The sequence below is a fragment of the Apostichopus japonicus genome, chromosome 9, assembly GCF_037975245.1.
Source record: "Apostichopus japonicus isolate 1M-3 chromosome 9, ASM3797524v1, whole genome shotgun sequence".
Classification (NCBI taxonomy): domain Eukaryota; kingdom Metazoa; phylum Echinodermata; class Holothuroidea; order Aspidochirotida; family Stichopodidae; genus Apostichopus; species Apostichopus japonicus.
In genome coordinates, this window is record NC_092569.1 from 22,061,333 (window position 1) to 22,085,572 (window position 24,240).

At 35.9% G+C, this 24,240-nt stretch overlaps 2 protein-coding genes across 3 annotated transcripts in view; one reads left to right on the forward strand and one right to left on the reverse strand.

The window, feature by feature from the left end:
* Nucleotides 1-434: 434 nt before the first annotated feature.
* LOC139973630 (uncharacterized) lies at nucleotides 435-5,465 on the forward strand. Of its 2 annotated transcripts, XM_071980449.1 has the most exons (4): nucleotides 466-878; nucleotides 1,917-2,061; nucleotides 2,979-3,115; nucleotides 3,594-5,465. In XM_071980449.1, exons 2-4 carry the CDS (start codon nucleotides 2,034-2,036, stop codon nucleotides 3,933-3,935), a joined length of 507 nt encoding a protein of 168 aa, XP_071836550.1. In that variant the 5' UTR covers nucleotides 466-878; nucleotides 1,917-2,033; the 3' UTR covers nucleotides 3,936-5,465. The 2 variants fall into 2 exon arrangements, with proteins under 2 accessions (XP_071836549.1, XP_071836550.1); XM_071980448.1 differs by lacking the exon at nucleotides 1,917-2,061 and having other exon boundaries at nucleotides 435-878.
* A 5,464-nt stretch (nucleotides 5,466-10,929) lies between these two features.
* Nucleotides 10,930-24,240, reverse strand: part of LOC139973621 (scavenger receptor cysteine-rich domain-containing protein DMBT1-like) — a 70,369-nt gene continuing 57,058 nt past the window's right edge. The window contains exons 10-13 of the mRNA XM_071980431.1: nucleotides 13,643-13,948; nucleotides 12,722-13,027; nucleotides 12,028-12,333; nucleotides 10,930-11,373 (exon numbers count right to left, since the gene is read on the reverse strand). Of these exons, the coding sequence (XP_071836532.1) occupies nucleotides 11,072-11,373; nucleotides 12,028-12,333; nucleotides 12,722-13,027; nucleotides 13,643-13,948 (1,220 nt within the window). The 3' untranslated portion in view covers nucleotides 10,930-11,071. The remainder of the gene's footprint in view (nucleotides 11,374-12,027; nucleotides 12,334-12,721; nucleotides 13,028-13,642; nucleotides 13,949-24,240) is intronic.

The following is a 24,240-nucleotide window of genomic DNA, read 5'->3' on the forward strand; positions in this document are numbered from 1 at the left end:
ATATCTGAAATAAAATTCAAGATATCTACAATTCTAATTCGAGATATCTGAAATTGAATTCGAGATATCTGCAATTGAATTCGAGATATCTGAAATGCATATGCATAAATTCCCGATTAAATGTTAAAATGGCACGTATGGAAAGCCATTTTAACATTTAATCGGTAATTTTCATATATCTCTAATTGAATTCGAGATATCTGAAATTGAATTCGAGATATCTAAAATTCTATTTCAGATATCTGAAATTGAATTCGAGATATCTGAAATTGAATTCGAGATATCTGAAAATGAATTCGAGATATCTGAAATTTTATTTCAGATATCTGAATTGAATTCAAGATATCTGAAATTGAATTCGAGATATCCAAAATTCTATTTCAGATATCTGAAATTGAATTCGAGATATCTGAAATTGAATTCGAGATATCTGAAATTGAATTCGAGATATCTCGAATTCAATCTCATATATCTGAAATTCCCTGGTATTTCGAGATATCTGAAATTGATTTTAAGATATCTGCAAATATTTGTAGATATCTTAAATAAATTGGAGATATCTGTAATTTAATTTGAGATATCTGAAATTATTTCGAGATATCTGAAATTCGTTATTAAATGTTAAAACGGCTTTCCATACGCGCGGGAAACCGCTCTCCGTTTAATTGTGTGCGTCCACCACTAGCACTGCACTGCAATTTATTGTGTTAACCACCCAGTTACGTACGTACACAACACTGATGAGTGCACTCCAGGCACAACGGCAAGGTGTACCAGGTAAACTAAGCTAATTCCGCTCATTTTAATCGACATGGACCATTACGTGAAGAACATTCTAACAGAATGGAACCTAGAAATGCTTCACGAAGTCTTTGAAGGTAAGAAGATTATGTAAATTGTGCAGTAATAATCAATGTATTGGCATTACTGTAGGCTAAGGTTATACGGCCTAGCCTACCAATACAACTTTAGTGACATGACAAGCGACGTTCGCCTAGTGTTACCACTAAATGTTAAGCCTAACATTATGATATAATAGCGCTGTAGGCCTAGGCCTCCTACAGTGCTGCGTACACTACTGTACCTGCAGGCTGAGGTCTGTCCTAAGCTAGCACTGGACTAGTGTTATACTTGCTTAGTGCTAGACCTAGGTCCCAGGCTACTTTTTTTTTAATTTTGTTTCTCTGGAACTTGGAGGGTAGCTATCCAGTCAAAATGTCCCCAGACCAAAACATCCCTGCATTTTTAGCAACCAAAATGTCCCCGCTTTTTACCAAAATGTACATGGTATTGTAATGGCCTATTGCCAGTATTGGGTACAAAAATGTCCCAGCAGCTAGGAAATGTGAGAGGAATTTGAAAACTGAGTGTAAGGACGGAATTAGGAATGCTGAATTTTTTTCATTAACACGTTTTTATAATGTTAGGCCTGGGCTACTTGCTCAAGAAGAGGGATCGAATAATGAAGAAAAGTATACTTAGGGCCGTCAACCACTTCAATCCTTCGCATATGGGCTGTATGGTAGTACATTGCACCACGTACTAGCCTATATACTAGCCTAGTCACTCATTGTAGCCTATACTAGATGCACGTAACCCAAGCACTCATTGTGTTGCAAGTACTGCAGTAGGCTAGCACTCTTCAATTTTCCAGAAAACTACTGTGCCTTATCAGTCACACCATCAACTGTGTTTTATTTTAGTTATTTTGCATTAACAAGACTCAGAGATTAAGTAGCATGCTAAATCATGTTTCAAGAGTGGAGTATATCACACAATTTTAGAAAGGAATAGATGAGACAGTTCTTAAAGGGCTGTTTGCTCGGTGAGGGTGGGTTTAGTGGCATGTCACATGTCCCCCTAAAAATTATCGCTGCCCCCAAGTACCCCCATTCTGTTTACTTTTCATATTTAAGATTGAAGAAGATTTCCAGAAATTGCATGAAGGGTCCCAAAGAGGTTTTTCAAGACAAGTAGTCAGCCGTGTTGCTCTAGACGTGAAGGATCCTGCCATAAAACGGACTTTAGCACTTATGGATAAGGAACCAGAATTACCCCAAGGTAGAGTGTGTCTTCGGTATTCAGTGTAGAAGTTGTGTTGGAGAATTCCCCTGGCTCATTATTGTAATGTTCTCTGAGTTGCTATGTTAATAAGAACTGTGTTGGTTGCTAAATATAATACTGGTCAGATGACAAACACCAAGAAAAGTTCACACATAAAATCACTTGCAATATGTTTAAGAGGAATGCATTCTAAGTGATTTGGTGAAAATTTGAGTAAATGTACTGTAGGTGCGTGGATTGAAAGTTCCTATTCTTTAAAAATTTTCAGCTTTGTCCCATGTAGTGAACTGTAGCAAATAGGTGTGACATCATCTTCAATATCCTCAATGACACTATCATATATTCCAAAAAGAACCCATAGCTCTTAATTTTAATTATGTATAATACTTTATAACATCCTCTTCAGTGTACAGTTCTAGGTCATAATTCAGGGTAAAAAACTAAGGCTGTACAAAACAAAGAACTTCTGGTAGTATTAAGGAGGTGATTTCATAAAGCTTCAAGGTCCTGTCTAACATCAGCTGTCATTTGTAGGCTACATGTGTTTTCATCCCATATCTTGTACTGAGTCAAACACACCCAAAATTTTCTAAACAGCTTAACTAAGGGCACTCCCATCTGGCGACACTGCAGAACCCCCAGAGGTTATTCCCCAAATTTATACAGGGGAAACATATCAGTAGTAATTCAAAACTGCTGTTTGTACTGGCAGCTTTCAGAGTATCATGCTTTGGAGAGGCTAAATGGTTACACATCTCCCCCAACCCCCACATTTTCAAAGCACTTGTAGGCACAATCCTCCATTCAGATTACCCCCCCCCCCAAAAAAAAAAAAATACTTCTCTTGTTCAGATATTATCACAGCTTCACATATTTTCCAATTTCTAGTTCAAGTTTCTGTTCCTTTCTTATAGATACCTATGGGGCTGCTTCCTTGTATTTGATGCCAAGTCTGTTTACACCTGGCAGTGTTGCCATCAAGAAGGGAAGCCAGAAGAGATGGAAGCCAACCATATCGGAGAGCATGAGGGCTTTCATTGCAGTGCTACCAGTTAGTATTTTGCTTAGAGTATTATTGCATGTTGTGGACGGTAGCAGTCATGAGTGCAGAGTTTACTGCTTCAGCATTTTAAAGAAACTGTTATTTCATGGTATATATACACGAAGAAACTTTGTTTCAAAACATTTTGTAAATAATTGGTTGTAAGTTAAAAAAATTGTTTGGAACTTTGTGCTAGAAATGAAAGTTGTAAAAAGACTGATAGAATGGTTTGGTTAAAGTGATAATTAAGCAGCCTAAATGTGTTTTAACTACCTGGTCAAAACACAGCATCACAAATGCTAAGGAATAGGACATGCAGGGAGGCTGGTGTAGTTGTAACCCATTTAACTATACCTTACTTTCTTATTTCTTTTAAATGCCTTTCAGTTCCAGTACCATTTTGATTATGATGGTTTGTTTCTTACATATCTTGTTCCCAATTGTGAACAGCTCATTTCAGTAACACATTTACTCATTTACATTGCAGGTTGGAGCGGACTTGGAGAAATTCAAGGAAGAAAGACACACAGAATGCCGAAACCATTCTGTTACCTGGCAGCCGCAGGTCGTAGTAATTGGCACTTCTGTTCTGGATGTTCAGCAAGTCTTCGTATTTTTGAACAACATTGTATATTCCGTGCCCTCGGTTGTTAAAGGCATAGATGTCTGCTTTAAAACTTTTCAGGTCTTCAATATTGAATATCCATTGGAGTGTAAGTCTCCGTGGACCTTTCTGCAGAGAGGCATTTATAATATTGAAACACAGTATGATTCTGTAACACCACGGGTAAGAGAACTGCTGTCGATCCTGAGACCGGACTCTGACTAAACTTTGGTGGACATGTGCAAGGCTTCTGCTTGGCCATTAAATGGGCTTACTGAGTTGATATTGATTATTTTTTGACAAGTCTGAAAAGAGATCATTGCATGACAATATTTGTAATTAGCCTCCTTATTCATGTATCACTTCCTGTAGTTACTGAAAATGTTGGAAATTGGTGTTTTTGTGGACGGGTTGCATAAGATTAATACTTGCAATACCAGGGAGGGGGTTACATGTCCCTTTTTGTAAATTTTGTAAATTTTTATGGAATAAAAAAACAGGCAAAGTTAACATGTTACAATGTGACTAAATTTAAGTCTGATGTAATGCATACCGTGAAAGTATGTCACCAACTTTTTGTGGCATGCAGTTTTAGAGTATGAATTTCTGACCCTTGATATCTGTTTATTATAACCATGTTTGCACTCCTTAAGTATCATTTATTTTATTACTTGAAGATACTAAACATCCACCTGAGTTATATGATAAGGTTTCAGTGGAGTAAGGGTTAAATTCTTTCATTCATTTGTCCGTCCACTAATTTTGGTTATGTTGTTACTCAAACTGATGAAGTTTTCTGAATATTAAAGCTTGGGAATGTTTGTTTTTGAAGCTTTTCTTCAAATTGAACAGCTATAGTTTTCCTTATATTTAGCAACATGAATTTTTGGGGAATGTTTTATCTATCCGTCCTTATTGCAACTTTTATGATACTGTTTTTATGATTTCAAGTGTAAACATTCAACTAAGTGTGCTATAAAACTAAAGCCATTTTACCAAGTGGTTTCTCTGATCAGTATTATGAATTCTACCATTAAAATTGTCTTGACAGCAGTTTCCCTTTTCTGATAGGCTATTGTGCTCATTATAAAACTATGCACAATATTGCTGTTTACTTTCTTCAGAAAGGTTGGAATGGCAAATGTTTTAACAATGCAGATTCCGTCCATAGTGCTTGCCTGCCCTTTATTTAATAAAAGCTCCATTTCCTGTTGTTTTTCTTTATTTGCACACGCACAGTCGGCACAGAAAATTGTAAAATCCTATATGCATTGTTGCATCGATATTGTTTCTTTGCAAATGAACTAACCTTGACTGTATACCTCATATCATCCTTGCCATATCATTTTATGTAAATTGCATGCTGTTGTAGAGTTCCAAGAGCAATACATGATTGTGTTAAAGCTATAATACCATAAAAAAATGTTGTTCGATTCATTTTTGGCCTACACTGGAGAGCTGCAGTGCTGGACGCTGGAACAGATGAGGGAGAGCTGACTGAAGTCAACAACCAATAACCAATTAATTGGTTAAGGAACAGGATTGGTTATGTCAACCACATAAATTGGTTGCATAATTGGTGGACTTAACCAATTTTATTGGTTAATGTAACCAATTTTCATTGTTTAATGACTTAACCAATTGATGTTGGTTATGGTAGCCAATTTATTGGTGGGACTCACAACAAGTGATCAAATTGGTTGAAATTAACCATTTTTTTGGTTGCATTCAACCAATTTGTTTTTGCAGTGTACTAATCTATAATACCACTACGATATTCTGTATTGTATCTTTAACATATCTAGCTCTCGCCTGCTCCCAAAACATAACACGTGTTAGTATGTCATAACACCCTGGCATATAAATGCATAATATGCTACACGTTAAGAACAAATATAAGCTCACACCTTTTCGGCTTGGGTGTCAAAACAAGTATTTACAGAATTTGATGCACTTTTCTTTTAAACTCAGAACTTTACAAAGGAAATTGGTAAAAATCTTGACACATTATTCACAGTGAAATAAACATAAATATAGTCACTATTTTTTACTCCTTTAGCACAAATACATCATTAACCTAAGTTGGTTGTCTCTGGTATTGAACTTCTGTTGTAATATAATTGAAATAAAATGATAGATGAATATTGCTCTCAAGCTCGTTTAAGTGTTGCGTGTATTATAAACTAAATTAACCTAAGCGTCTATCACCAGACTGAATGGCAAATATGCTTCTTGTATGGGAATGGATATAATCTGACTGAAATATTGTGAAGCATCCATCATTTTTTTTTCAAAATCTTCATGTAAATTACAATACGGTACTTGATCTTTTAAGTGAAAAGTAGAAAACCTTTAAAATCACATTCATAGTAGACTGTTCGTTTTTTATCAGAAATTATTCCTTTGATTGTTTTTGTTTAAAAAAATCTTCCCGTTGTAGCTCAGGATGAGGAAACGGTAATATTCCATCAACCTTCTTAAATTAGATGTGAATAGCACATGACAATGAACCCTTTTTGCTCTTACAAGATATTTTGCTTTGATGTGACCTTTCACTTTTGACAAATAACTTTTGTCTTGAGTAATTTCAAATTATGGAACGCTTTGCTCGTCAATTTATTAAAGAAAGAACATTTGTATTGCTATGGAGAGAAAGTAATTATATCTGGCAACGCAAACTGGCTACTCTTTAGTAAAATTATTAAATGACGCTGATAAATATTTAACATTGACCAGCAGTTTTCGTTTACATATCATATTGTCCTTATAGAGATAGAAACAAAGGCGCTGTATCTAACTTCGACTGTAACAACAGGTGGCGGTGAAAGTCAAAACCAGTAGTTGTACATCAAGTAAGAAAGACGCTAAAAGTTTTCAGCATCTACCTCAATCCGCAATATACCCAGCATCTATGTAATGTTCCCAATCACAGTCTTCAATGTGCGTGTCTAATCCAGAACATTGAACATCCTCTAAGCAAATCTAACCCTATCACTGGCCAAACTTCCCGCAACAACTAACGATTCCTATATATGTTTCCGTAGCCTTTTTGACGGCATGCTACTGTGGCATCAAAGTCATCCCAATAATCATCACATATTTCAGGAGTAACCCCCTGCGTCTAGAAATTTGATGAGACACTATATGCGCACGTTACAACAAGAGAAATAAGCAATTATATTCATCAGTAAAGTATAATGTTGTAATTGTTATATTTTGCTTTGGTACGTTTAAAGTATGTGTATATTGAATTTTATAATAATGCATTACATATTTATCAAGAGTAGCACTATGTGGTCAAATTGATAGCGTCTACGCACTAGGGTGTGTCATATTTTTATATGTTGTGAAGACACATTACTACGATTCTTTACTAATTGTAATGTGTTATCGAAGAGTTCAACGGTGTGACATCCATCTTGACAATTTATTCGTGCCATCTAACCTTTACTACACAACACTCCAGCATCTTCGTGATGTCTACAATGATGTTTTCCCCAGTCGAAGATGTCACAGTTCTCAATGTTCTCCTCTCCTCCGGACCAGTGGACATCATCTAACCAAATTTAATCCGATCCATGGAGTTACATTAAAAATTATGTATTAACATAGCAACATACAAACGGTTATCACTAAATTAGAAGAAACGATAAGTTGAATGCACCTCTTTTGGAAACAGATGAGATTTTTGACAGGAAAATGAAAATAAATTGTGGAGGCCGAATTGTTTTGAGGTTTTGTAAAGGATCTTCTCTTTTCGATTTCTTTCGATACTCTGATATTAGTCGAATTGATACAATTCATTTAGCAAATGAGAATAAGATGCGGGGTGGGGGGTTACAAAAAGTAGAGAGGCGAACATAAGCAGCTGTGCCCATGAGACTGATGTGATCGTTACATAGAATAAGTTCCATTAACCTCATCTCTTCATGTAATTAGAAACAAATTAAGATGTAATTTCACGGATGATTTAGCAATTGGCTAGAGAGAAAATCGACATGCTGTTTGTATTTTATTGGTTTCAAATTTCTCAGCGAATGTGGCTCTTTCTGTCCTTTTGTATAACCATCGTCCCAACGAATGTTGAAACGCACGTATGTCTCTATTTGCACATTATCATAACCCATGAGCAATGTATGTGATTACACCGTTTTTTTTAAAGACACTAATATGGCCTATATAGTGGGTCCTTTTCAAGTAATAGTTTTAATCGATGTTTTATGTTATAAATTATGCAATTATCAAACATCATACTGCTGAACGTCATACAAATAAAAATCAGCTTTCATAACTTCTATCGCTATGAAAAGAAAATCACTCGCATATAAGCTATAGTTACAACTGTTTACAGAAAAAAAAATTAATCTGTCAGTGTATGTAAATAATTTAGGCAATTATTTATTAATTATTAAAATTAGGCAATTTAGGTTATTATTGCAATGTCATGGCGTGTCGAAGGACAGTTTTGACGGTTCGCAGTACTATGGTTTTAGTATGTTAATGTTTGTGAATGAAAAAAACAGCCTATGGTCAGACCCTTCCGTAGGCGCTTTCAATCCGAATCTTGAGTCACTGCGTGATTGTCAAACCTTATAATGTGAACTAACCTCTCTATCAAGACAATGCAAAACAATCCCCGGCTCTACCATTTTTCATCGACTACAGATTGCATGTGGGGCCTGTTCCTCGCCACCGTAGGGAAATGCCACTGCCCTCCAACTTTTCAACACCTCCCAGTGCCACCTTTCATATATAAAAAGTAACCCGTTTGGAAAGAAGTACCCTTTTTCATTCTAGTTATCTACAAGAGGGTTCCGTTCTTGAAGCTTTATAACATTCAATTAAAAAGTGTCCTGTCGTTTCCAATTTAAAGGAAAATGTAAACACAACCGTGCCCATATGTAGAAATAACATTCAAATACTAGAATTATTGGTTCCGAATGTATTGCAGATCAATTTGTCGGGAAATGTTTAAGTAACTTTGTGCTATTCCCCTTCAAAAAGAATTTGAGAGATTTTATACTTTAGAGAAGATTTTGTAATAGTTAACACACGCCCTTTAGCCCCTCCCATCGGGTAAAATACTCAAAAAAGGATCTTTCACTTTCAAAATGGACTCACTTGAAACACCGAAGGGGAGATTTTATAGATTAGTGGTGTGCCCAGTGAGGTGGCCTAGTTCAGTCGGGGAAGTTGTTTGCAATCAAAAGAGCAAACTTACACCACTCGTCCCGGTGTTACCCTCCCACATCTATTTCAGCATCACACACAACATTCCTTTTCAGGCTTATTATGGACCTAATTTATTAACCTAATGTATAAGTCTAAATGTGACTCAGAAGACACAATTTGCAATTTAAATATTTGTACAGGTTAATTCCCTACTTAATTCAGTCTGGGGAATTTTATACACTACCCCTCCGCCTCACTTTCAAATTCTGTTCACACCTATGGTATAAACCTCCCTAATTTCTTATAAACAGTTAGCTATCATTGGTCTCTTCGATTTTGCTATCACTCGCTTGACACTCTGTTTATCTTTTCTGATTTTAGTTTGCTCATTGTTGATAAGTAAGTATTTTGTATTGACCTTTTTGGTAACCATGGCAAAACAAACTGTAAGTACTTTTAAGAAAATAATTATAAACGTTAATTTGAATATTGTAAGTATCACAATTTCTAAAAATCATCACTGACGTGTGTTTGAGAGCAACGAAATACTGATGGGCAATCAACAGAGCTGCATATCTCATCGCAAATACTCCAATATCGTAAGAAGTAAGTGTGTTGAAATGTCTTCTATATGTTGACATTTTGAGGAGGAACATCAAAAGTTTGATAAATTATGCAGTAAATGAGACAAAAGTGTCATTTTCTTGCCAGGCACATTTGTATTATGCAAACGATCTCTTTGAGAAATACAGCACACAGCTGTACTAATTTTTATCGCGTTATTAATGACGTTATATTATGTGAAAACAAATTTATATTAATTTAAGACATATTGTCTTAATTTCTTTTAATTTAAGACCTATCCTCCACTCCCTGTTGTTGTCAAAGGAAGTGTAGTTGATCGTGTTACGTCATATAAGTGTCTTGGGGTAGTGCTGAATGATCACTTGGCAAGGGGAGATCATATTGATATATTGGTTAAAAGTTGACTTCTAGATTGAACTGCCTCCGTAAGATGTCGAATTTTGATGTTCGTCATGACATCCTTGAAATGTTTTATAATTGTACCATTAGCGGGGTTTGGCATCATTGCTTGATTTGCTGGGGAGGGAATGTCAACAAACATGAAAAAGATCGTATTAACAGCATCATTAAGAAAGCGGAGAGAGTAGTCGGGGAACCATTGCCTTCCATTGACTCGGTTTACCACAGCCTTCTCGAGTCCAATCTGGACGCGGTATGGAAGGACCATACCCACCCCCTCTATGAGCTACTTCATAGTAGTCAGATGTCCAGAGAAAGAGGCAGGTTAGACTTACGTGTCTCAAAACCAATAAATACAGAGATTTTTTCATACCCCGTGCAATTAGGCTTTTCAATGAGGTTTTGTTGCATTGACTCTCATATATTGACTTTTTCTTATTATTCTTACTGTCTTATTGTACAATATACACATCTATTTTTGTAACATTTTCATTGTTTTATGAGCCTGTGCCTGGATTTCCCTTTAGGATTAATACAGTTTTACTTACTTACTTACTTATCTTGTCAGATTAATCACCAATTTCGCTCACCACTTTGTGCTTTATCTTGGATTTTACCCGTTTTTTTGTTGTTCCTGTTCCTTTACTTTTAGAAATGGTATTGTTGCAATAATAAGTATTAATGCAATAATTGGTATTGTTGCAATAAATGGTATTGTTGCAATAAAGTTCCATAAAATTAATCACCTATTTCGCTCACCACTTTGTAATTTATCTTGGATTTTACCCGTTTTTTTTCCTGTTCCTTTACTTTTAGAAATGGTCTTGTTGCAATATTTGTTATTGTTGCAATAAAGTTCAATTCAATTATTCTTTCTTGAACCCTAAAATTTACATACTGCTGTCATCATAGTAGTACTAAGCCAAGATTTAATCATTGCCAGAAAGTAAAGCATTGAATTCAACTACCTTTCACTTTGGAATTAAGAAATAATTGTTATGTGAATGCTTGTTTTCGGTATTATTTCAAACTTTAAGACATGAAAATGAATAAAAGACCCATTTTGTACTTTGCTATTTCTAATCTTCTTCTGCAATAAGAAGGAAATCAACTGCTCCATTGAGAATGACAACGTAAAGAATTTCAATGTTAGTGTAAGTTTAAAAATAAATCGATGGATCAACGCGAGTCGCTGTTAAATTTATTCAACAGAATACACCAGCATCCTCACTATGTCCACAATTATGTATACCCCAGCCTCTGCTTCCGCATTCATCAATATTTGCCTCATGTCCTAAGCAGGCAACATCATCAATCCAAATTTCGCCAGATCCTTCACCAAAGTTTGCACTACCAATGGCGGTTCCACTGCTTCCAAAGCCAAGTTGACGACATATTACTGAGGCATCAGTATCATCCCAGTAATCATCGCAGATCGTTCCCCACTGGCCGTCATGGTAAACTTCAATTCGCCCTTCATTCGAGGTTTGACCGCCAACCAGGCGCACTGTTAGAACAATTACGGTGTTTTGCATATACATATATATATATATATATATATATATATATATATATATATATATATATATATATATATATATATATATATAAAATATAATATATTATATTATATTATATATTCAGATTATTCAGAATAATTTCAATAATATTTTCAGAGACAGACATTACTTTTGTACATAGAAAGCTAAGCTTGTAATCGATGCCATGAGCATGCAAGCGACAGTCCACAAAGTTGTCTAGAAGGAACCCTGCTAAAAATTAAACAAATATCATTTGTCATCCCATTGCATGGGACGTTTTATTCAATTTCAAGTTGTATTAGCTTTATATAATATCTTGCAACCCAATAACGTATTTAACTGAAATAAAATAACGCAATTTTTCCAAATGTAATCTGTTGTCCTTAATATACTAATACAACAGTGCATCTCCCACAATAAACAGAAGTATATGCACTTGCCCACAATTTCCTCCTCCTCCCAAATCGTTGCTGATACAATTCTAATCCTAAAAGCGGTGTTATAAAATATTAAGGTAGTATAAACTAGAAAATAAGGTATTTTGATGGAAACACTTCCTTTTTCCTTACAGGCTGAATTTTTTTTAAATGTGTTGCTAATATGTACATCTGTAGTTTTACCTGGCCCACAAGAAACAGAAGCATCTTCATGATGTCCACAATTGTGCTCTCCCCAGTGAGTGCTATCGCATTCTTGAATATGTTGTTCTGATCCAGAGCAAGCAACATCATCCAGCCAAATTGGGTCTGATCCTTGACCAAATTTTGCACTTTGCCATCCAACTCCGATGCCTTCATAACCAAGTTGACGACATATAACTGATGCATCGTTGTCATCCCATCCGTCATCACATATTGTTCCCCACTGACCATCGTGGTACACTTCTACCCGACCTTCCTGTAAAGAAACACCACCAACCAGGCGCACTGCAGTAAATGAAGAGAAAATTATAAAGGAACAAACATTATCAACATTGCTTAAACTTTCAAGATACTTGCATAATTCTTCGGAACAATTTCGCGTGCTTGATCATAAAAACAATCTTAATAACATGATAAGAGGAAGTCATGCAGGTGGAAGACATGTTGGAACATGCAAGCCTAACTGAGATAAGTCGTTTAGAGAGGACCTGCTAACTAGTACACAGATATCAGTTACCATTCCATTGCCTTTAATTAGACGGGACATTTTATTAAAGTTTAAATAATACATGTTTTACCGTTTATAATATACTGCAATACAATCACCGTTTTAAGCTAAAACAAATTACTTTCAATGAAATATTTTGTTCTTGTTATATTCATCTACCCGTACCTGTCCTACAAGAAACAGAAGCATCTTCACTATGTCCACAATTGTGCACTCCCCAATCATTGCTCCCGCATTCTTGAATATGTTGTTCTGACCCAGAGCAAGCAACATCATCCAACCAAATTGGGTCTGATCCTTGACCAAATTTTGCACTTTGCCATCCAACTCCGATGCCTTCATAACCAAGTTGACGACATATAACTGATGCATCGTTGTCATCCCAATAGTCATCACATATTGTTCCCCACTGACCATCGTGGTACACTTCTACCCGACCTTCCTGTAAAGAAACACCACCAACCAGGCGCACTGCAGTAAATGAAGAGAAAATTATAAAGGAACAAACATTTTATTTATCAACATTGCTTAAACTTTCAAGATACTTGCATAATTCTTCGGAACAATTTCGCGTGCTTGATCAAAAAATAATTTTAAAATATTCATAGAGGAATCCATTGATTTTGTACATAGGAAACTATACTTCCAAGCGATGCTGGGACCAAGGAAGAGATAGTCGGATGACGTCTAGAGGGGACCTGCTAACAAGTACACCAAAATCATTTGCCATTACATTGCCTTTAATCAGACGGGAGGTAACATTAAAATTATTATAATAAAGTTGTTATTCTTGCAGTGTTCATTCCTAATTTCCAGTCTTATATCATAAAAAACATAGTCATGGGTACCGGATGTATGAAGTTTAGTAGGCCTGTATTTATATATGATTTAATTTAGTTAATAACACTGGAAATGTAATTGACAAAAATTGTAACACTATAACGATGATTGTTTATATACCGGGGTTATAAACCATTAAGGTATTGTATATTAAAATTTACGGTAGTCTTGGGGGAAAATGTCTTCACTCCCTACAGGATGGAAATATTTTAAATCTGTTCCTAACATTTACTTCTGTAGTATTACCTGGCCCACAAGAAACAGACGCATCTTCATGATGTCCACAATTGTGCGCTCCCCAATCATTGCTCCCGCATTCTTCAATAAGTTGTTCTGATCCAGAACAAGCAACATCATCCAACCAAATTGGGTTGGATCCTTGACCAAATTTTGCACTTTGCCATCCAACTCCGATGCCCTCATAACCAAGTTGACGACATATAACTGATGCATCGTTGTCATCCCATCCGTCATCACATATTGTTCCCCACTGACCATCGTGATACACCTCTACCCGACCTTCTTGCAGAGAAAAACCACCAACCAGGCGCACTTCAGTAAATGAAGAGGATAGGATGAAGGAACCATAATTCTCAATTTTGCTATATTCTTAAAGATATTTGTATAATTCTTCGGAACAATTTCGCGTGCTTGATCATAAAAACAATTTTAATAATATGATAAGAGGAAGTCATGCAGGTGGAAGACATGTTGCAACACGCAAGCCAAACTGGGATAAGTCGTTTAGAGAGGACCTGCTTACAATTACACAGATATCAGTTACCATTCCATTGTCTTTAATTAGACGGGACGTAATATTAACGTTTAAATTATACATGTTTCACCGTATATAATATACTGCAATGCAATCACCGTTTTTAGCTGAAACCAAATTACTTAAGTTTTTGAAGTAAAATATTTTGTTCTTGTCCTATTCATCTTACCGTACCTGTCCTACAAGAAACAGAAGCATCTTCACTATGTCCACAGTTGTGCACTCCCCAACCAGTGCTCTCGCATTCTTCAATATGTTGTTCTGATCCAGAGCAGGCAACATTATCCAACCATATTGGGTCAGATCCTTGACCAAATTTAGCACTTTGCCATCCAACTGCGATGCCTTCATAACCAAGTTGACGACATATAACTGATGCATCGTTGTCATCCCATTCGTCATCACATATTGTACCCCACTGACCATCGTGGTACACTTCTACCCGACCTTCGTGCAAAGAAACACTACCAACCAGACGCACTGCAATAAATGAAGAGAATAAATATAATCGTGGTAAACTTCTACTCGACTTTCTCGTTGACTAGTCCTGCCAACCAGACGTACTTGCAATTTATAATTGTTACGAATTGAATTGTTGGCGTTTCCAAAGTTCCATGTGCCTAATTTACAGAATGTAGAACGTCATCTTGAGGTGTTCAGACACAACCTGTAATCGTATTTCAAACAAAACGCATATTAATGGGTATAAGGTGTATTAAAGTTAGTAGACTTTTTTAAACTGATGAATTTATTTAATTACTAATATCGGTAATGTAAATGACAAATAATTTAGCACTAGTATTATTATTATTTAGATAACAGCAGTATAAACTAAAATGTATTATTAATTATAAGATAAGGTATAGGTTATTGCAAACATTTCGTTTTTTCTGACAGTATCAAAATAAATTCATCTGTTACTGATATTTTACTTCTGTAATCTTACCTGGACCACAAGAAACAGAAGCATCTTTACTATGTCCACAATCGTGCACTCCCCAATCATTACTCCCGCATTCTTCGATATGGTGTTCTGATCCAGAGCAAGTAACATCATTCAACCAAATTCGGTCTGATCCTTGACCAAATTTTGCACTTTGCCATCCAATTCCGATGCCTCCATAACCAAGTTGACGACATATAACTGATGCATCGTTGTCATCCCATCCGTCATCACATATTGTCCCCCACTGACCATGGTGGTAAACTTCAACCCGACCTTCCCTTGGAACATTTCCATCAACCAGGCGTACTGTAGTAATTAAAAAGAGAAAAAGTATCATTTTCGCAGTAAGTTTGTTATAACCTCGAAAGGTTTATGCTTACTTTACAACTCTTTACACCTTAATGTTTTCTCCGTCACTAATCCCACCCACCAGGTGAATTATGGAAAAAATATGACTGCTTTAATATATTGTGAAGCTGTTTGTTTAAATATTATCACTATTGTTAATCATTTGGTAAACGGACTGTTCGATTTACATGCCGTTACTAATAGAAACTGTCCTAGCTACTTATCAACACATTTTAATAAAACCATTTATTTCTCCAACAGGACTGTTCCTAAAATCGTACGTTGTCCTTACACATATGAATATATCTACGTTAAATGTCTTGTATATGCAACTTACACCTGTGACAAGGAATATACATATATATATACATAATTAAATACCCCTGGCATATCCTCGAAAGATATATTGCCCTATCAAAATGGACCTGCGCCAAACAATGTAATGTTTACAGCAGTCTATGCGATCCCATAACCAAGTAGAAGGCAAAGTTCTGATGTAACTGTGTCATTTCCACTTGTTATAAAACATTGTAACCCCATCATGACTTCACCAAACATACATATTAGACTACTTAAGTTACAAAGCGAAATACACGTAACCGTAACGTGAATTTTGCTAATCATGAATTGGCGCCCTTATCAAACAAACTAATGCAGATATCCTAGTAGTATAGGCTATCCAAGGAACAAGTTTGGAACTTTTGTTAAATTAAAGAATTTTTGAGCATACATTCATAATACGTTGTATTTACACAGTACGTTCAGTGTGACACCTCTTCCCAGATGATGTCACCAACGAAGGGCTACCAGGCTGGGAGGTATTATGAAGTTTGGTTCTATTCACTTTCATGTTATATCTAAAATGCAAAGAGGGATTCAATGTGTTGTACTTGTTTGGATACGAGGAAATCAGGAGTTACAACATGACATTTTGATGATCATTTTGAAGTCATTCATGCTGGAATTATGAATTATCCCACTGAATAAACATTTGTAACCAAAGCAAAATTTGATCATACTTGAATAAGAACGGATTCGTCTATTGGTGATTTGGAACCTAGAATCTGTTCAATTCGTTAGAGAAAAGAACAAAGTATTTTTTTTATATATAAATTAATCAAACTCATTGAATTTTATGGGCGTTTAAACGTACTTACAATCGATTATATATGTTAGTATAGGCTAACCTGTGATACAACGTAATCCAGCATCCTCGTTATGACTACAATGTGTTTGTCCCCATCCAGCGTTACCGCAGTGATCAATGCTGCCCTCTTCTCCGGAACAAGCAATATTTTCCAGCCATATTGGGCCTGTCCCTTCACCATAGCTAGCGTTACCTGTTGCTATCCCAGTATCACTATAACCAAGTTGACGGCAAGCCACCGACGCGTCATTGTCATCCCAATATTTACCACAAACAGTACCCCATTGGACATTATGGTAAATCTCGACACGTCCTTCTAAGTTAGTGGTGCCATTAACAAGTCGAACTGTTAGAAGATGTGCATTTGTAAAGACAAAATAAAACATGATCAATATCAGGGAGTATTCTAAAAACTCAAAAAGTGTTTGGTTTTGAGGAAAATACTGCAAGTAGACCATTATCCGTTTGTTAATGTTATTTCGTTAAAATATGATCGGAAGATAAAAGCCATACTAATTGTAACTTTTGAATGAAGTTACTCCATCCTATAGGCATTCTTCGGAGTACAGGTTAGTCACAGTTTATTATTGTGTGGAGTGACTATATCTGAAGGTGAATGTGATTGAGAGCGTCATGTTGTATTTAAAACATTCATTAAAGCACCCACAACTAAACGTTTTGCATTGTACTCAATAAGTGACTGAAATATGATATAATCCGCAGACTTTATGAATTACGTTTGATTTCGAATATATTTAAAATTGCTAAAATTGTTTAAATACATCTTCCTCACCAAGTTTAGCCATTTTAATCGCTCTTTTTTCCTTCACTAATAATAGTTCTATTATTCTTTTCAGTATCGTTAGAGGGCATCAGCAAACATGCAAATTGATTATTAATTACGCTTACTATGATTTGAGATATGTAACTGCAGACTGGAGAGTGTGTATCTTCCCCATTCGTCTGTGATCCTAAAGTAGTCATAGTGCAGCCCATATGTAATATTTAACTCGGTGAAAATGTCCACACGAAGTTGGTAGTCTCTTTGGTTTGTTAAGTACGCTATTTTTTCAAGTCCGAGCCAAAATTCACTACCAGAGAAACCGAAACCATTTTTGTAGTCATACCAGGTGCGATTAAAACCAACAGATCCGTCCAAGCGCCTTTCTAAGACCTGGAACCGTCAAAGAGAAACGTTTTATTAAATGCATAGATTGTTTTTCTGCGATGTCAATTTCATCGACACCACGTTATGAAAACATCGTTGCTTTCAATAAGATATTGTTTATCTGGTTTGTTAAAACACATATTAAATAGGCCGAAAAAGGTATATAATGATATTGTTGTATACTTCTTTTTCCCGTAACGGTTGTTTTTTTCTTACTTATATGTTTATATTTATATATGTCTAATAGAATCTTATACGCACCGTCCAAACCACATTTTCTAAATCAGTTTCGCAGTACACATCGAATGGTTCTGCACTCCCATCGGGCTTGATCTGGTAGACACCAGCGCCCGTATTATATGTAGAGAACATGGTGAAGGCTTCATTACAATCACTCGGATACAGAGGTTGTTGAAGGAGGTCAAATATGTTTTTGTCTGCTCAGAAAAGGGAATCGTAATGTCATGTGAAATTATAGTATTGGTTATTGTTAGGATACATTTCAATGTGTACTATTTTCGCCCTTTCGTCCAAGGATATCCCGGAATGACACAGAACGTTTTTAGGTAGTAACTACTACCATAATTTTTACTACACTGTATATTAGTGAATGACTCCTACGAAGATGATGGAAACTTCTCGAAGCAGGCATTGCTTCTATGCTTAGAAATCATGCAACGAGAGTATACAAGAAACTTCCAGAACACAGCTTGCACGCAAACATCAAGTAACTTAACAGCATCCCCATGCGACCGCCACGTTATTCTCTCTGTGTTCAGAAGCTCTATGTAGCCTAATGTAAAACTAGCTCCATTTTCACAATATTACTGCAAATAATGGTCTATAGACCAAACCGTTCACTGGTACTTAGTAAGATACTTTTGAGTATCGCATACTGTATATAAGCTTAAGTTAAGTGTCAAAGTAAGTAACTACAGTAATTGATTTCACCCTAACCAATAATACTGTACTGATTGGTTTGGAAGAAGGTGTGTGAACGAGAATTCTATTTGAACGAAACATTGAACGATGCTTTATTTTTCCATTAATCGTCTTCCCGGTTTACGTAAGTTATTTGCATGCATTATCTGATGCCATTCCATTAATAACATTACTTTAATAGAAACATGAAAGGATAAACGTGCTGAATTGATTGTAACAACATGAGGTGCTAAAGGTTTGCAGAAGTGACAACATAGAACTCACCCAATGAAAGTGCAGTTACGTCCCTAGTTGCGGTAATCTTCCATTAAAAAAAAGGAATAAAGGGAAACGTTTTATCCATGCACAGTTGCATTATGAGGAATATAAGTAGTTTGTGTGTTACATGCACCCTTAGTTGATTTCATTAGTTTTCAATTAACCACCATATTAAAAGAAAATTAAGCAAATAACGAAATATATTAATTGCACTATATTAGTGCTATATTACCAATTTTTGCACTATATTACAAACTGCTGCATGTCTATCAAATATCTAGCGACTGGACTTTCGCCCGGTCATATAAACATGTTTCATTTATAGAAATGTCTTACTTTTCAATGGATAAAAGTGTAGTGTTTTCTAGACTAAACACAAAAGTATTTTGAGGCAGGTCTGTCCCAGTTGCTATTTGTATCGCAGTTAGGCGTATTGTTGTTATGAGCACAAACAACCATAAGCCAAATACTGCAAATACTGCATACGAAATAAAGCATTCATGTTGTATTAATCCTAGCTAGTCTATATCACGTGATGCACTCTTCCATAAGAGTTTTTACATTGTTTTCTAAAGAGCTAAACTATCAGTTACAGTATTAAGCAGCTGAGAGTAGACGAGTATTGCACCATGTCACAGTGCTTTCTCGTGTAACTTTAAACTAAAATGCAAAGTTAAGTAAAGATACGTCGAGGATGAAACAAAATAATGTAAATCAAAGCGATAATTTAATCACTTTTGTCGCAAATCCCTAAACTTACAATAAAAAAACAATTGCAATTTTTCAACTTTTCTTGAGAAGAATTTTAGGTTCATGAGTTTTTACCTTTCCAATATGTAGTGCATGTTAAGGGTGGCCCTGGGATCGTTTAAGCAATTTCTCTTGAATTGTTGGGCATAGTTAGGGTATAAATTTAGTCACTCTCTTCTTAGATCTATACGTAAGTTGTGCTAAATACTATGTTTATTCTCGTTGGAGTTGATAAGGAGAACTGGTACTGCTGCACACATAACATTCCTCCCCTGTATTCCCCCCTACATCCAACTTACCGTAGTATTCCTATGAACGAAAGCAATGAACAGTACCCAATATAACCGTTGAATTAGCTTTAAAAGTTCCATGTTTCCTCTCTTGAGAACAGGTCATATATTGAACACAAACTGTGTAATACAATCTTTAGTAAAATTACTAGTTTTATCTCCCTAACGGAAATAGCGGCAAACATTTTCAAACGGGATACTGACAGCTAAGGATGCAGTCTTGTTATGCATCGTTGCCATTTAAGAGGAAACCTCTACAGATGTTGCTTTAACCCTTTTACTAATGCCCTCCTCCCTTCTATTATATATATATATATATATATATATATATATATATATATATATATATATATATATATTGCTGCTGCTATAAGGAAGTCAGTTATTGCTTCTATAATGAAATCAGTTGCTCGTCTGGGTATTCATTAAAACTAATCTTCCAGTTTAGCGAGCTTTGTGTCACCAATAGAACAGTTATAAAGAGTTTAGAATATAAGTCAGCTTCGAAGAGAGATACAAGTTTTAACTAAACAGAATGTGGTTATTGCTAAGGATGTGACTATATAATAGGATGATACAAGGCGCTGAGTATGCTGCTGTCACAACACTCATCACTGTCGTGTTTTTCTTTGATTTGCGAATTATTTCGTTGTTTTATCATCTTTGTTTTGCCTTGATTCATAGATATATATTAAGATTCGCATCCATGGATCTCAGTCATAGGCGTAGGAGGCGGGGAGGGGGCTGGGGGGGGACTGCAGTCTCCCCCAACCAACATTTGCTGTGAAAATTCGGGCAGTATGCTGAGAATTTTTCGGGTACCTAGTGAAAGAAGAATAATTTGCAATGTGTTTTTCAATTTTTTTTTGTGAAAATTCGGCAATATGCTGAGAATTTTTCGGGCACCTACTGAAAGAAGAATAATTTTCAGGGTGTTTTTTATTTTATTTTTTTTGTGAAAGTTTGGGCAATATGCTGAGAATTTTTCGGGCACCTAGTGAAAGAAGAATAATTTGCAAGGTGCTTTTCAATGGTTAAACTTATATTTTTATCATCATGATTGTTGTAACGACTCCCCCAATAATTCTAACCAATATGGAAGGGTAATAACACGGAAAATGACTGTATGTTATTGGCATGTGATGTAATACCCGATGAATACCTGTATGATATGCACATTAACATGTTGAACGCGCGGGGAGAAGGGGAAATATTTTAGTTATATTTTTCGGGCAAGTCGTTACAAGCCCCCCCCCCCCCAAAAAAAAAATCATATTAGGCTCCTACGCCTATAATCTCAGTGATATTTGAACCAAACAGGACTGGTCTGCAAATGATCTTCCACCTAAGCTACCAGCTCTCCATTCACACAGGTAAATCCAACGAATGTCAAATGCATGTCAATCATACATCCAAATGGAATAATAATAATTAACTAGATCACAACACCATTTATCTACTGAAAGATCTTATTATATTCAAGTTTCATCGGCACAGATGATAGACAAATTTACGCCGACAGTTAGCTTAACCCGCCAATCGTCGCAGAGCTGGACCAAAGGCAATACACATCAACAAAATGTAAACAATGTTGTATTTACTTTATCACCGGTTTTCTAGATCATCAAGTGCTGACGTCCAAGTTAGCCTTACTCAATCCACTTTCCGTGAAGCACAAGCTCTTGGTACACATGATATCTTTTGAGAGAAGCATTTTGACTTTTTTGCCATCACAGAAACCTGGCTAGGGACAGACATCGATCAGGCCACCATTGCTGAAATAAGACCACCGGGTTACAAATTTCACCATTAGTCACTTCAAATTAGAAGAGGGGGTTTAGTTTGGCTATGTCGCAATGAAAGTCTTGTCGTGAATGCCATAAGACTGGCTAAACGTAAACACAAGGATGATCTCATTTGTAACAACTCACCAAACCAGAAGTTTCTGTTCAAGACAGTCAGGGGGATTTAAGGGTGTAAAGATAATGTAACAAACCCTTCCCAAAAGTTTGTATGCACCGTTACAATGAGATACATTTGTTGACTTCCTGTCGGAGCTAGAATAAGCTTGGTCCAACGATTAGCCTTCACTCTTCAACCAGCAGTACCATTGTCCAAACTCTAGCTTATCCGTAATTCCAGCTTACCCGTTTTGACATTATTCCTAATCCCCATGTATTTACGTACTTGCAACATAATTTATATATATTGTTAACTTTTCTTTGTCCAGTGGTAAGTTCCCTTCTGCTTTAAAACAAGCTATGGTATCACCGTACCTGAAAACGGCTAATGTCGACCCAGATTGCTTGAAGAATTACAGAAACTTCTCTCAAATCAACCATTCATTGCAAAAGTCAATGAGAAGGTTGTTTACTGCCGACGGTCGAGATATAAACGTATCATAGTACTAAGACTGCGTAATTCGAGAACTGAATGAAATCCTGTCTGTCATTGATGATAATAAACTTGTACTTTTTGCTATAGCAGTGCAGTTATTTGTGACTCAGCAGACATGTTTCTCATATATCAGAGCTTAGTAAATGCCTCTACCAGTGATCTAATATATGAAGATTCAAGAACGCTATCGTGAAGATGCGTAGGAAGGGATCCCATAAACGCCATACACTTGTAGTGAAATGGTCAAGACTTTCTACACTTCCGTACGTAGTCACGTATATTGCTGAGTCGCCAACCATACTATTATCAATTGCTTGTTGGTCAAATAGGCTTACTGTGTAGTGCACGGTGCAGGAAGCGAGTTATTATGAGTTAGCAAACTGCAGAGAGAACAAGTCCTAGTGCCAGAGAAATAACACGAAGTGAATTTATTCACTGAATTTTGAAATATACAGCTATGAAAAGCCATTATTTCAATTAGAATTAACAAGATAATGCATTTATTCTAGTGCACGATAATCTATTAATGTCAGGTAGGATACGTGACGGTTATGACAGATTTGATCAATCGTAACTAAATATTATTTTGAATGTGTACATGAAAGACTTACATGTTCATGTTTGTACAAGTCAAGCAGAAAATAACTCTCACAATATTGCACGAATTAAACCAAGCTTTCGTTCTCTATTGCAGAGGCGCATGGCAACCATTCAGCTGAACGGCATTGCCAATCGTGCTCTGTTACATTCGCAAACCTTAAGCTTTGTCCATTACATATCATATAATGCAGAAAAAAACGATAAGTTTGGATGGAATCATATGGATTTAGTTAATTCTAAATGAGAATTTTCTTAATGTTTTTGGGCTGAACTATAACAAATATTTTAAATTAGCCGTAGTTGAGCGATATGTTAACTTTCTGAGGCTGCCTTAAATTTAAAGATTTATGTATTTGCTCGAACAAAACTGAAAATGTAAACGACAGATTTTTTTGTAAATTTATTTAATTGCACTCATTTTGGTTACGACACACGACGATATATAGGTTCACGAGCAGTAACTCCGTTATTTAACTTTCATGACGTCATTGATAAATGTCATAACTTTTATATATGTAAGAGGCTAAAATGCTATGGTTACTCGAAAATGATGGTGCCGTATGTCTGAGCTACCAGATATTGTAAAAAAAAAAGTTGAAAGCCAAGGTCAGTACTGAACCGCTTCACAAATGTTACTGAATACCACTCAGAGTTTCCAGCATCTTTAATTTCAGTACATGCCTGTGTACTAATTCCATGATAATATGTTTGTTAATTTGTATTATTTTGGAGAGCTTAAATTGTTATCTCGACATCCTTTACCCTTCGAAATTGTACGATTCTTTGAGATGAGAACAAGTGAGTACTATTTCATTTTGAATAAGAAAGCTAAGAGAAGTGAACAACGATAAAGTGAATATAATTTTATTTTATTCAATGAATCCACGGACAGCAGTCTCATAAGACTGTTTTCATAGTTCAAAACCAGCCAAACCGAATTGTACAGCTTTGCTTATAATAGCGTTTTCGACTTGAATATATTGCGCATTTATATGCATCTGTGTTATATCATGATAACACGTGTAATGCTAGAGACACATTTTATTGCGGCCTGCGTTAAAAAAAATATAAAAAAAATACGTAAGCAAGATGCATGTGATGATAACGACTGTCCATTGGAGTCTACACAGGCCTAGTTTCAGTGATTACCTTCGTACACAGTACAGCGTTTACCGATAGAAACGAGCTGGAAAACAAAATCCCACGCGCGAGTAGTCTTCGTT

What these genes read in the sequence shown, in the direction of transcription:
- LOC139973630 (XM_071980448.1), top strand. Translation starts at nt 812, where the DNA reads ATGGACCATTACGTGAAGAACATTCTAACAGAATGGAACCTAGAAATG. An exon ending in GCTTCACGAAGTCTTTGAAG is followed by an intron (nt 879 to 2,978) that starts GTAAGAAGATTA and finishes CCTTTCTTATAG; the next exon opens with ATACCTATGGGGCTGCTTCC. An exon ending in CTTTCATTGCAGTGCTACCA is followed by an intron (nt 3,116 to 3,593) that starts GTTAGTATTTTG and finishes TTTACATTGCAG; the next exon opens with GTTGGAGCGGACTTGGAGAA.